The sequence below is a fragment of the Thamnophis sirtalis genome, unplaced genomic scaffold (assembly GCF_051295495.1).
Source record: "Thamnophis sirtalis isolate CommonGarterSnake01/CBP01778 unplaced genomic scaffold, rThaSir2_p1.2 scaffold_2, whole genome shotgun sequence".
In the NCBI taxonomy this organism is placed as follows: domain Eukaryota; kingdom Metazoa; phylum Chordata; class Lepidosauria; order Squamata; family Natricidae; genus Thamnophis; species Thamnophis sirtalis.
In genome coordinates, this window is record NW_028261382.1 from 45,694,820 (window position 1) to 45,708,516 (window position 13,697).

At 44.7% G+C, this 13,697-nt stretch overlaps 1 protein-coding gene across 1 annotated transcript; it reads left to right on the forward strand.

The window, feature by feature from the left end:
• Positions 1–912: 912 nt before the first annotated feature.
• LOC148048734 (uncharacterized) lies at positions 913–13,468 on the forward strand. The gene is made up of 5 exons (XM_087703446.1): positions 913–1,040; positions 3,458–3,621; positions 8,801–8,875; positions 11,428–11,591; positions 13,300–13,468. Exons 1-5 carry the CDS (start codon positions 913–915, stop codon positions 13,405–13,407), a joined length of 639 nt encoding a protein of 212 aa, XP_087559572.1. The 3' UTR covers positions 13,408–13,468.
• Positions 13,469–13,697: the final 229 nt, after the last annotated feature.

A 13,697-nucleotide genomic window follows, 5' to 3' on the forward strand; every position in this document is an offset into this window, starting at 1 on the left:
TTTCAGCCCTCTCTAAGCGGTTTACAGAGTCAGCATATTGCCTCCACAGTCTGGGTCCTCATTTTACCCACCTCGGAAGGACGGAAGGATGAGTCAACCTTGAGCCGGTGAGATTTGAACCGCCGAGCTGCTGAACTGCAGTCAGCTGAAGTAGCCTGCAGTGCTGCATTTAACCACTGTGCCACCTCGGCTCTTACAGTCTGTAGAGATCCAAGTCCTAGTTGTCCCAAAGATGCTTTTTTTTTTTCAGAAGGCAACTGGATTTTCTTGGTTTTTCCCCCCTTTTTGAAGACGTTTCGTTTCTCCTCCCAGAAGCTTCTTCAGCTCCTTCCATTCCCCCACCATCCCATCAGAACTGAAGAAACTTCTGGGGAGGAGAAGCACGTCTTCAAAAGGAAAAGAAAAAAACAGAAAACCCTCCTGGGGGAAAAAAAAAAGCATCTTGGGGGTGGGGGCTTGACAATGCACTCTGCTCAAGCTCAGGAGCACCCTCTCCACCTCCCTGCTCTCTCCCCGCCCCACCCCTGACCCCAAATCCAACTGCTCACATTTTGAAGGCCTGGCATCCATTGGTGCGAAATCCTGATCTTAGTAATTGCAAGCAGGGGCCAGTAATTGCAAGAAGGGAGGGAGAGAAGGGAGATAGGGAGGGAGGGAGGGTCCCACAGCATGCCTGCTGTGCCCCCCGGGTGCTCAGAAGAGCTGGCACACTCGACTCTCCTCTGGCAGTTTCTTTTCCTTCGGGGGATAAGGAAAATCTGAAAAATGCCAAGGTCACCGCAGGCCTGGAGGAGAGACAGATAAAAGTCTGTTCCCAGAGTCCCATCCCCATTCAGAAGGCAACACCTTAGCCTTGCTGGCTTTCGGTGCCCACCTGTGCCCATTCCCACAGCCCCGGGAGCCATCTGTGCCATGTTCTCCCTGTTTTTCCTGCCCCTCTTGCTGGCTGGGGTGCCCTCCGGAGGCACCTCTGACCTGCGGAAGGGAGACCCCGCAGGGGAGCAAACTCCGGGATTTTCTGCCTTGACTCTCAACGAAAGGTAAGGCTTTTCCAGCAGCTCCAAATGTTGGGGAGCCCCAGGGTGGGGGGAAAGGCAAGGCGGTTGAGGGCTGGCTGGGAGGAGCTGGGTTCAAATCCCCACCTGGCTAAGAAACACCTGGGTGCAAAGACCTCTTGTCAAGACAGCCCAACCACCACCTCACCCGTGAGTGAGAAGGCGAGCCACGTACCCTAAACTGGGGAGGGTATAATTGGAAGGTTAATTACACGGATCAGCACATACGGAGTTTTTTGGGGAGAAGCAAGGCTGGGACATCTGCTTTTTTGGGGGGGAAATGTTTTGAAAATGTGGGAGGGTGTAGAGGTGGCAGCGTAAGGTGTAAAGTGCTTTTCAAAGGGGGCAGAGGAATTTGGGAGCTGCTGGACTACACCTCCCATCAGGCACATTACCCTGCAGGTAATAATTTGGAAAGGCTGATGGGAGGTGGTATCCACACCCTTCCCTTCCCCCCCTCCCCCGCACCTCTTTTGATTCCAGCACCCGGTTGTTGCCGAGTTTTTAAAAGGTCTCTGCTCCTGCGTCTCTCTCTCTCCCTCTGAAGGAATCCCTGGTGAGCAGGAAATGAAAAGGGAACTTTTAACATTGTACTTTCATCATTCTCGCCTTTTTAAAAATTTTGTCCTCTGGTTCTGTGTTTCTGTATTTTATCTCTTATGCTGCCCGAGTGTCCCTCGGTGGGGGAGATGGGTGGTTTCAAAATTTGATAGAGAGAGGATGGATGGATGGATAGATGATAGATAGATAGATAGATAGATAAATAGATAGATAGATAGATAGATAGATAGATAGATAGATAGATAGATAGATAGATGAGAGAGAGAGAGAGAGAGAGAGAGGGAGAGAGAGAGAGAGAGATTACCATGAATGCTAAGGTGGTGTTACAACAGGCGGAAGGGATGGTAAATTAAGCAACCCAAATTGTATATTATATCCTATTAAATGGTATAACAAATGTATAAGAATGACAAGTATAAAGAAGAATAACAATTATGTGAATGTATACTTACAATGGTATGTAAGAGAATTAAAAAAAACTTTATACAGATAACCATGGATGTATAGGATGGATGGATGGATGGATGGATGGATGGATGGATGGATGGATGGATGGATGGATGGATGGATGGATGGATGGATGGATGGATAGATACTGATGAATGTATAAATGATGTATGTATGCATGTATGTATGTATAGATAGCTAAATGGATGGATGGATGGATGGATGGATGGATGGAGACATTGTAGGTAGAATAGAATAGAATAGAATTCTTTATTGGCCAAGTGTGATTGGACACAAAAAGAATTCATTTTTTTATACATAATTTGCTCTCAGTGTACATAAAGAAAAATAGAACAGAATGCATTCATCAAGAATCATAAGATACAACACTTAGTGATAGTTGTGGGTTACTAATAAGCAATCAAATTATACTAGGAAACAAATAAAACAATATAAATTTTAAAGATACAAGCAACAAGGTTATAGTCATAAGTGGGGAGAGAGATACTAGAAAGGAAAAGAAGAATAATAGTAATACAGTCTTAATAAGTAATATGACTGTGTTGTGGGGATTAGTTGTTTAGCAGAGTGATGGCATTTGGGGGAAAAACTCTCCTTGTGTCTAGTTGTTCTGATAGATAGAGAGGTAGATAGATAGATAGATAGATAGATAGATAGATAGATAGATAGATAGATAGATAGATAGATAGATAGATAGATAGATAGATAGAAAAGCATGGATGCATAGGATGGATGGATGGATGGATGGATGGATGGATGGATGGATGGATGGATGGATGATGGATGGATGGATGGATGGATAGATAGATAGATAGATAGATAGATAGATAGATAGATAGATAGATAAGCATGGATGCATAGGATGGATAGATAATGGAAGATAGATGGATGGATGAATGAATAGATAGATGGATAAATAGATAAGCAAGGATGCATAGGATGGATGGACGATGGAAGGTGATGGATAGATGGATGGATGGATGGATGGATGGATAGATAGATAGATAGATAGATAGATAGATAGATAGATAGATAGATAGATAGATAGATAGATAAGCATGGATGCATAGGATGGATAGATAATGGAAGATAGATGGATGAATGAATGAAGAGATGGATAGATAAATAGATAAGCAAGGATGCATAGGATGGATGGACGATGGAAGATGATGGATGGACGGACGGACGGACGGATGGACAGACAGACAGATATCCTCATTTATTCCCTTCTGCCCTTCGAGGCAGGAACACCTTACTTAGCTGCTTCCAGGAGAAAATTGCAGACCTCCATCTCCCCCCCCCCCTCTTTCTATTATCCCAAACTTTGCTCCACTCCTGTGGCTGAGCTCCTGTTGACTGTATCTCCCCCACAGCTGTCGAGAGCAAATCCTCCAGCGAGCGAGGACGGCGATGTGCCAGCAGCTCCGCTTAGACCACCCACCCCGGCTGACGGCCAGCGTGACCCGCCAGGTGCGGGAAGAATGGGCCAAAGAAGGAAAGAGGTCTCTGGACCCCTCCATCAGGGGACAACACCTCAGTAAGTGTCCCTCTGCCCCCTCCTCGCTCCTCCTCTGTCTGGCATCTCCCTCTCCCTTTTCCCAAGACCCCCAAAGAGATTCAGAGGGGAGGCTAAAACATACGAAGAAGGGTTGCAAGAACTGGGCAGGGCTAGTCTAGTGAAAAGAGGGACTAAGGGAGACAAGGTTGTTGTTGTGAGTTGTGAAGTTGTGTCCAACCCATCGCGACCCCATGGACAATGTTCCTCCAGGCCTTCCTGTCCTCTCCCATCCTCTGGAGTCCATTCAAGCTCAGGCCGACTGCTTCGGTGACTCCATCCAGCCTCCTCCTTCTCTGCCATCCCCTTCTTCTTCTTTTGCCCTCTGTCGTTCCCAGCATGAGGCTCTTCTCCAGGGAGTCCTTCTTCTTTCTCATCAGGTGGCCAAAGTCTTTGAGTTTCCTCTTCAGGATCTGGCCTTCTAAAGAGCAGCCAGGGTTGATCTCCTCTAGGACTGACCGGTTGGATGGCCTTGCAGTCCAAGGGACTCAATGCAGGAGTCTTCTCCAGCACCAGAGTTCAAAGGCCTCCATTCTTTGGCGCTCAGCCTTCCTTATGGTCCAACCTTCACAGCCATCCATGGCAACTGGGGAAACCAGAGCCTTGACTAGACGCACTTTTGATTGGCAGGGTGATGTCTCTGCTTTTTAGTAGGCTGTCTAGATTCACCATCGCTTTCCTCCCCAGGAGCAAGCCTCTTTTAATTCCTTGGCTGCAGTCCCCATCTGCCCTGATCTTGGAGCCCAGGAGAGTAAAATCTGTCCCTACCTCCATTTCTTCCCCATCTATTTGCCAGCAATTGAGAAGGCCAGATGCCATGATCTTAGTAGGAGACAGAATAGCTTCTTCTTCCAATATTTGAGGGGCAGCCACAGAGAGGAGAAGGGGGTCAAGTTATTCTCCAAAGCACCTTTGAAGGCCAGACAAGGAAGAATGGATGGAAACTGATCAAGGATTCAACCTGGAAATAAGGAGGAATTTCCTGACAGGGAGAACAATCAACCCATGGAACAGAAGTTGCCTTCGGAGGTTGTGGGAGCTTCATCCCTGGAGGCTTTCAAGAAGAGACTGGACTGCCCTCTGTCAGAGGTGGTGGAGTGTCTCCTGTTTGGGCAGGGGGGGGTTGGACTAGATGACCTCCAAGGTCCCTTCCAATTCTGTTCATCTGTATCCTTTGCCAGGGCTCTCTTCTAAATTTCAGAGTCGATGGGTTCACACCACACTCCTCCCCAGCCTGCAAACCCTGAATTCAAGTGGGGTTAAACCAAGCCTGGCGAGCTACAGATAGTCCTTAACTTACAACATTTCAATTAGTGGCCCTTCCAAGTTACATCGAATTGAAAAAAACGTGACCCTTAGGATCTTTTTTCGCACTTAACGACCGTCGTAGCATCCCCACAGCCAGGTGAATAAAGTTAAGACGCTTGGCCACTGTTTCATATTTATGACGGTCGCAGCGTCCGAGGGGGAGGAGTTTCACGCGATCCCCTTTTGCGTCCTTACGAAAAGCAAAGTCAAGGGGGTATGCTGGGTTCACTTAACAACCGGGCTACTCCCATATCAACGGCGGCGATTCACTTAACAACGGTGGCGTGAAAGGGGTCGAAATTCACCGAAGGCTTGGGTTTAACGCCGTTCGTAAGTTGAGGACTAGCTGTATCTCGCGAGTCCCAATTACTGGATGATGCAAACCGCCGAAAAGGGGACGAAACCCGAATGCGGTGAAACACATCGCAAGGAAGTTGACTCAGAAGAGTGCGCACGGGCATACCAAGAGCGCCCTTTGTCGTACACATTGCTGGCCGTTTCCTTGAGGAGTTAAAAAAGCATTGCCGCTCTCTTTTGCCGGGGAGAGGGAACTCACCACAACCATCCGTTCTGTTTACGTCAAAAAGCTGGTCTAGAAATACTCACTTCTGCTTTCGGACCGCATAACGGATCCCGTTTTTGCGTCTATCCGGGTTTTAATCTGCCGTTCAGCCTGGGAAACCTCGTTTTTTTGTTTAATTTTTTAAAAAAATTGCCGTTGCACAAGCCGTGTGGTCTTGCCACTCCCAGAATCCCCCAGTCTGCAGGTTCGCTGCCGAGAATTCAGGGAGTAAAGATCCATAGAATTGGAGCTGCTCAGACGAGGAAATCTGAAGATAGGACCGTATTTCCCCCGAAAATAAGACAGGGTCTTATCTTCTTTTGACCTCCTGAAATAAGCCTTACTTTCAGGGGGAGATCTTATTATTTTGGGGGTGCAGGAGACGGCGAGCGTGGTCACCTCCTGGCTGCTGCTGTGTTGCAATATTTTCGAGGGGGGGGGCTTATTTTAGCGCATGCACTCAAAAGCCCGATCGGGCTTATTATCCGGGGAGGGCTGATTTTCGGGAAAACCGGGTAGAACTGCGTTTCCCAGGGCTCCTGGCTAGTTTGGTCTCTAGCAAGGAATTCTGGGAAATGCGGTCTTGACACCCCTGTGGCGATCAGGGTTTGATGACCTCAAGATGCTTCCACAGATAATGTTAGAGAAGCCGAAAAATTCCTAGTGCCTGAAACCGAAACTTTTAGCCGAGGTGGCGCAGTGGTTAGGGTGCAGTACTGAAGGCCACTACAGCTGACTGTTATCTGCAGTTCAACGGTTCTAATCTCCCCGGCTCAAGGTTGACTCAGCCTTCCATCCTTCCGAGGTGGGTGAAATGAGGACCCAGACTGTGGGGGCAATATGCTGACTCTGTAAACCGCTTAGAGAGGGCTGAAAGCCCTATGAAGCGGTATATAAGTCTAACTGCTAACTGCTATAGCTATTTCTGGGGAAGCGTAGGACAGAGTGCCTATTTATCCTCCTCTGTTGTTTATTCCCGTTCCTCAGGGTTATTCTTATTTCTGTTTTTTAATTAACAAACATGTAAAATACACACACACAAAAGCTAGACGTACACCACATTTACACAATACAATACGAACAGGAGCTTCCTGTTCTTTCTAATGGCAATTATCAATCGATACCGCTCACCTTATATTATTTCCCCTTCTATTGTATTTCATTTGGATTTCACTATTCTTAACCCTCTTATTTTACTCATAACTATTAATTTTTGAGTTTTGTTATATTTCTTCTTTGATTCTTGTTTCTTTCCTCCATCCACCTATTTTATCCCATATCTGGTAGAATTCTGATTCTTCTTTTCCCTGGATTTCTTTAGTTAGTTTGTCCATTTCGGAACAGTCCATAACCTTTCTTCTTATTTCATCTTCGCTTGGAATTAATTTGTTTTTCCATTTCTGGGCAAAGGCAATCCTTGCCGCCGTAATTATATGTAGTATTAAATACTGGATTTCTTTTTTGTATTTCGCAGACATTATTCCTAATAAAAAAAACCATCAGGTTTCCATTCTATTTTAACCCCTGTTATTGCCTCCAGCCAATTTTTGATCCTTTTCCAAAAAATCTTAGCCTCCTCACAGGTCCACCATAAATGGTAATACGTTCCGTGTATTGATTCGCATTTCCAGCATTTTGGGGAGGCATTTGTTAAGATTTTAGCAATATCCTCTGCACTCTTTCTAGAGTCTCCACATCTTTTTAACATCGTGGAGACCAAAACTGAATGCCGTATTCCAAGTGTGGCCCTTCTGAAAAGCAAAACCAATGGAGAAACCAGATCCACTTATAGTAACTGCCATCTTACTTACTTAAAACTGCAGTGATTCACTTATATATATATATATATATATATATATATATATATATATATATATATATATATATATATATATATATATATATATATATATATATATATATATATATATATATATATACCATTTATCCCATATCTGGTAGAATTCTGATTCTTCTTTTCCCTGGATTTCTTTAGTTAGTTTGGGTTATTCCTATTTCAGACACAATCTTTTCACTCCCTGCCGACTTCGAAGGAGAACAGCTGGCCGGAGGGGGGTCTTGCTCGATTAATAAAAACTCAGCCTTGGTTCTCTGTAGAAGGAAAGGACATTTCTCATTCGATATCTTTTCTAACCCAAAGATTACACCACGACACACACCTGCTCTTCTCTTTTTCCTCCCTGTCTGAAGGTGCCGCCTGCAGGGTTTACTCCTCCGCACAGCTGCGAGGAAAATTAAATGTCTCTCTTTCAAGTAAACACAAGCCGTCCTCGACTTACGACGACCACAAGCCGAGCCCCAAATGCCTGCTGCTAAGCGAGGCATTTGTTAAATGAGCTTTGCCCCGTTTTATCGCCGCCTTTCTGAAGGACGCGGTGGCGCAGCGGCTAAGACGCTCAGCTTGTTGATCGGAAAGGTTGGCAGTTTGGCGGTTCAAATCCCCTAGCGCCCCGTAACGGAGTGAGCTCCTGTTACTATTACTATCTATTTTAATGAGAAGAAGGACAAGGGGTGACTTGAAAGCGGGTTCAATATTTGAGAGGATGCCACAAAGAAGGGACCCGGTGGCTCAGGGGCTAAGACACTGAGCTTGTCAATCAGAAAGGTCAGTGGTTCGAACCCCTAGCGTCAGGTAATGGCGTGAGCTCCCATGACTTGTCCCAGCTTCTGCCAACCCAGCAGTCCGAAAGCACTTAAAAGTGCAAGTAGAAAAATAGGGACCACCTTTGGTGGGAAGGGAAGAGCGTTCCGTGCGCCTTTGGCGTTGAGTCATGCCGGCCACATGACCACGGAGACGTCTTCGGACAGGGCTGGCTCTTCGGCTTTGAAACAGAGATGAGCACTGCCCCCTAGAGTCGGGAACAACTAGCACCAATGTGCAAGGGGAACATTTACCTTTACCTTATCACCTTTTCTTGGCACAGTTGTTAAGGGAATCACTGCGGTTGTTAAGTTAGTAACACGGTTGTTAAGCAAATCCAGTTTCCCCGTTGATTTGGCTGGTCCGAAAGTCGCAAAAGGGGATCTCGTGACAACAACACACACACACCCGGGACACAGCAACCGTCATAAATACAAGTCCGTAGCCAAGCGTCTGAATTTTTAATCACGTGACGGTGGGGATGCTGCAACGGTCGTAAGTGTGAAAAACGGTCCTAGCCAAGTCACTTTTTCCAGTGTTGTTGTGAATTTGAATGGTCACTAAGTGAACCGTCGTAAGTCGAAGACTACAAATTGCTTATCTGCCTTTTTTTTTTTTTTGGTCCTCAGATATCACCTCCAATCAGACATTAGTGAGCCAAAGAGGGGGCTGCTTACAGATCTCGCAACACATCACCCTGGATGGTAATATGATAAATAATATGTTAATATCACAATATTATTAATATGTGAATATTACAATCCAATAGGTTTAGCGGGATTTTTTAAAAGAAAAAAACGGGGTAACTTTTCTGCCAAAGCTTCATCTGTGCAAAATGTTGGTTTGTTGCCTGAACTCTGTTAGTCAGGTTGAATAAATTAAAAAAGCTATCAACTAGGTTTATAATAATACGTCCATTCTGCTAAAGCATAGCTTATTTCATTTCATTTATTGAATTTATAGGCTGCCCAATCCCGGAGGACTCCGGGCGGCTTACAGAAATGAAATATATTAAAAAGGATTAAAACAATAAGATACAACAAGATTAAGAAAAAAACACAACATGCACCCAATCAAAGGGGGGCTGGACCCTGGTTATATCCTGGTTTTGTTGACTAAACCATGATGGCTAAAAATTGACCTATGATGTTAAGCCAGGATAGTGTGTTACAACAGGTTGAAAAAGCAGATTAAAAGTAAAAAACATGTTAGATTAAAAATAGGTTAGAAAAGCAGCATAAACACTATAGTATGGTGTTTTTTTTTTAATTACCTGTGATAGTCGCTCAGGATAGTAGTGTGTTACAACAGGTTGAAAAAGTAGGTTAAATTTTTTTTTAAATGTATTAGGTTAGAAATAGGTTAGAGGAGAGAAAATACAGTATGTTGTTGTTGTTTAATTTACCTATGAATTTTGGTCAGGAGAGTATGTTACAACAGATTGAAAAAGTAGGTTAAAAATAAAAAAAAATGCATTAGATTAAAAATAGGTTAGAAAAGAAGAAAATAGAGTATGTTTTTTTTTTAATTACCTGTGAAGTTTGGTCAGTATAGTGTGTTACAACATGATGAAAAAGGAGGTTAAAAATACAAAAGTAGATTAGATTAAAAATAGGTTTAAAAAAAAACAGAAAACATGGTATGTTTAAAAAAAAACAGGTTAAAAGAATAAAAATACAGTAGGTTAAAAATGGACTAAAAATTTAAAAATTCCTTGGTTTACAAAATAGATTGAAAAGTAAAAAAAACAAAAAAACCCAATGGGTTAAAAATAAAAAATACAGTACCTTAAAATGGGCTAAAAGATAAAATACTTTGGGTTAAAAATATAGGTTAAAAAAAAAAATACAGTGGATTAAAAAATAAAGTAAAAATATATAATTAGTTAAAATAGGCTAAGTGTAAAAAAATACGTTAGGTTAAAAAATAATAGTAAAAACGAATGCAGGGAGTTAAAAAATACGGTAAAAAGTGAAAAATACGGCAGATTAAAAAATAGGTTTAAAAAGTAACTATGCCCCCTAGTGGCTGAGGTTGCACATTAATCCTGGCTTCTGGAAATGCTACAGAGAGCCATTTTCCCATTGAGCTGAACTGGAATTAGAAACTAGGCATAGGGCAGGAATGAAGAATTTCAGAATAAGAGAACTGGAAGGGACCTTGGAGGTCTTCTAGTCCAACCCCCCCTGCTCAAGCAGGAGTGCCTTACAGGATTTGGACGATAATTCTCTTTCTCCCCAACTCAGATGATGTTGTTACGGGACAAACGATGAGGGAGCACAACAGACCATGCTCTTGAGTTGTACAAAATCAAACTGCAATATCAATCTAATATATAATACGATTAAGGATGTAAAATTCCAGACAAATAGTTGTCCAGTTTCTTCTTAAAAACCTTTTTGGAAGGGAGGGAGGGAGGGAGGGAGGGAGGGAGGGAGGGAGGGAGGGAGGGAGGAAGGAAGGAAGGAAGGAAGGAAGGAAGGAAGGAAGGAAGGAAGGAAGGAAGGAAGGAAGGAATAACAGAGTTGGAAGGGACCTTGGAGGTCTTCTAGTCCAATCCTCTGCTCAAGCAGGAGGCTCACTACCATTTCAGGCAAGTGATTGTCCATTTTTTTTTCTTAAAAACCTTCTTTTTTGGAAGGAAGGAAGGAAGGAAGGAAGATGGGAGGGAAGGAAAGAGAGAGTTGGAAAGGACCTTGGAGGTCTTCTAGTCCAACCCTCTACTCAAGCAGGAGGCTCACTACCATTTCAGGCAAGTGATTGTCCAGTTTTTTTCTTAAAAACCTTCTTTTTTGGAAGGAAGGAAGGATGGAAGAAAGGAAGGAAGGAAGGAATAACAGAGTTGGAAGGGACCTTGGAGGTCTTCTAGTCCAACCCTCTGCTCAAGCAGGAGACCCTCTACCATTTCAGACAAATAGTTGTCCAGTTTCTTCTTAAAAACCTTCTTTTTGGAAGGAAGGAAGGAAGGAAGGAAGGAAGGAAGGAAGGAAGGAAGGAAGGAAGGAAGGAAGGAAGGAAGGAAGGAAGGAAGAACAGAGTTGGAAGGGACCGTGGAGGTCTTCTAGTCCAACCCCACTGCTCAAGCTGGAGACCCTCTACCATTCCAGACAAATGGTAGTCCAGTTTCTTTTTGAAAAGGAACTATTCTGTAAGTGTCGTGTATGAATCTGTTCTTTCTTTCTTTCTTTCTTTCTTTCTTTCTTTCTCTCTCTCTCTCTCTCTTTCTCTCTCTCTCCTCCCCTATCCCACCACCCAGATCTTGGCTGGCAGAATTGGGTGCTGAGCCCCACTTCCTTCACCTTCACCGAATGCCTGGGGTGCCATTGCCACCGAATCAAAGAAGACACCCAGCTGGATCTCTGGATTCTGGCCTGCGGCCTCCAGGAGCCAAGCCACCAAGGCCAGGTGGATGCCCAACAGGTAAAGCAGGGAATGGAGGAGCTGGCTGCTTCCTGGTGCAAAGAGCCAGGCAGATCTGGGGTTTCAATCCTGTGGCATACAGGTAGTTCTTGGCTCACAACCCCAATTGGGCCCAACCTGTTGCTAAGCGACTCAATGGCAGAGTGAATTTGGCCCCCGTGTTACGACCTTCCTTGCCCCAGTTATTAAGTGAACTGCTGCAGTTTTGAAGTGGGTAACACCGTTGTTTTAGTCTTCAAATTTTCTTGTGTTAAAATTTTAAAAAAGGAAAAAATAGGAAATTAAGGGTGGGAAAGGGAGGTGTGTGCGAAATACAAGGGGAAAGAGAAAAAGAAAGAGGATTGACTTTCCCAGCACAGGACAAGATAAACACACTCCAGCCTCAACTTCCTTGCTTTTACATATTAATATATAACATTTCCATAACACCAAGTCTTTCTAATCAACAACACCAAAAACAAACTTCCCATTTTTTTTCCTTCACAAGCACAACTTCCAAAAGAAATATCCAAATAAGAACGTTATTTTTCTCTTTAAATGAAACCTTCAGTTTAACCATCCCTGCTTTCCCTTCCTTGCTATGGAAATAGTGTGTACGTTTCTATTTGCACCTACTAATCTTTGTGAGAAGGGACGGAGGTGGCTCGGCGGCCAAGGCACTGAGCTTGTCGATCAGAAAGGTCGGCAGTTTGGCGGTTCGAATCCCTAGCGCAGCGTAACGGAGTGAGCTCCCGTGACTAGTCCCAGCTTCTGCCAACCTAGCAGTTCGAAAGCAGGTGACAAAATGCAAGTAGAAAAATAGGAGCCACCTTTGGTGGGAAGGGAGCAGCGTTCCGTGCGCCTTCGGGGGCGTTGAGTCACGCCAGCCACATGACCATGGAGACGTCTTCGGACAGCGCTGGCTCTTCGGCCTTGAAACGGAGATGAGCACCGGCCCCTAGAGTCGGGAACGACTAGCGCATATGTGCGAGGGGAACTTTTACCTTTACATTTAATCTTTGCGAACTGTCACCATTTTTATTTACAAAATAGAAAAAGGGGGAGAGGGAAAACCTTTCCTTCAAGGTACTAAACTTTTAAAAAACAGACACACAAACAAATAAACAAACACAAAAGGACTTTAAATGAAAACTTTCTAACACGTTATTTGATGTTAACATGCAGGTTTTAAATTTCAGTATTGCATTTAGCTCCCTCCTTCCAAACTACCCTTATACCGTGTTTCCCCCAAAATAAAACAGGGTCTTACTTTCGTTTGACCCCCGAAATAAGCGCTTGGGGTTACCGCACGGCAGCTGCTGCGTTGCAATATTTTCGGGGAGGGCTTATTTTATGCGCTCAAAAGCTCCAATTGGGCTTATTATCCGGGGAAGTCTTATTTTCAGGGAAACGGGGTAGTTACACCGTTGTTAAGTGAATCCGGCTTCCCCATAGACTTTGCTTGTCAGAAGGTCGCAAAAGGAGACCACACGACCCCGGGATACCGCAACCGTCATAAATACAAGTCAGTTGCCCAGCGTTTTAAGTTTTGATCACCTGACCAAGGGGACACCAGAACAGTCGTAAGGGTGAAAAGCAGTCGTAAGTCACTTCCAACGGCCACTCAACGAAGGGTTGTATGCCAGAGACTACCTGTAGAGGGCGCCAGGGCTCAGATGGCTTTGGGGAGACCCCCGAATTCACCCCACTTTTTCCTTTCTTCCGCCAGAGACGCTGCTGTCGACCCCGAAAAACCCCACTCCCCTTTCTCTTCTTGAAAGAAGACGGCTCCTTGAATCTCCAGACGGTCCGCCTGGCCCACGATTGTCACTGCTGACCCTGAGCTGAGACACACACACACACACCCGAGACCCTCACCCAGCCCCCCCCTGCACGGGGAGAGGGGGGTACGGTCAGCAAGCATCCCCTCTCTTGGCAGGGAGAGCATCGCTGGGGAGGGAAGGAAAAAACAAACTTTTTAAATGTTGTTGTCACCTTTTTAAACACACAAAAGTAGTCCTTGGGGGGGCTGCGAGAGCCCCTTTTCTACAGCCCCCCCCCCCATTGCAAACACCAGCACCGCTAAACTGCTCGGAACAAGGTGTACTAGGCATCCCGGGAGTTGTG

Excerpts from the sequence above, each read along its gene's own strand:
- LOC148048734 (XM_087703446.1), top strand. The coding sequence starts at position 913 with ATGTTCTCCCTGTTTTTCCTGCCCCTCTTGCTGGCTGGGGTGCCCTCC. Across the intron at positions 3,622-8,800 it reads CATCAGGGGACAACACCTCA|ATATCACCTCCAATCAGACA; the intron begins GTAAGTGTCCCT and ends TTTGGTCCTCAG. Across the intron at positions 11,592-13,299 it reads GCCAGGTGGATGCCCAACAG|AGACGCTGCTGTCGACCCCG; the intron begins GTAAAGCAGGGA and ends TTCTTCCGCCAG.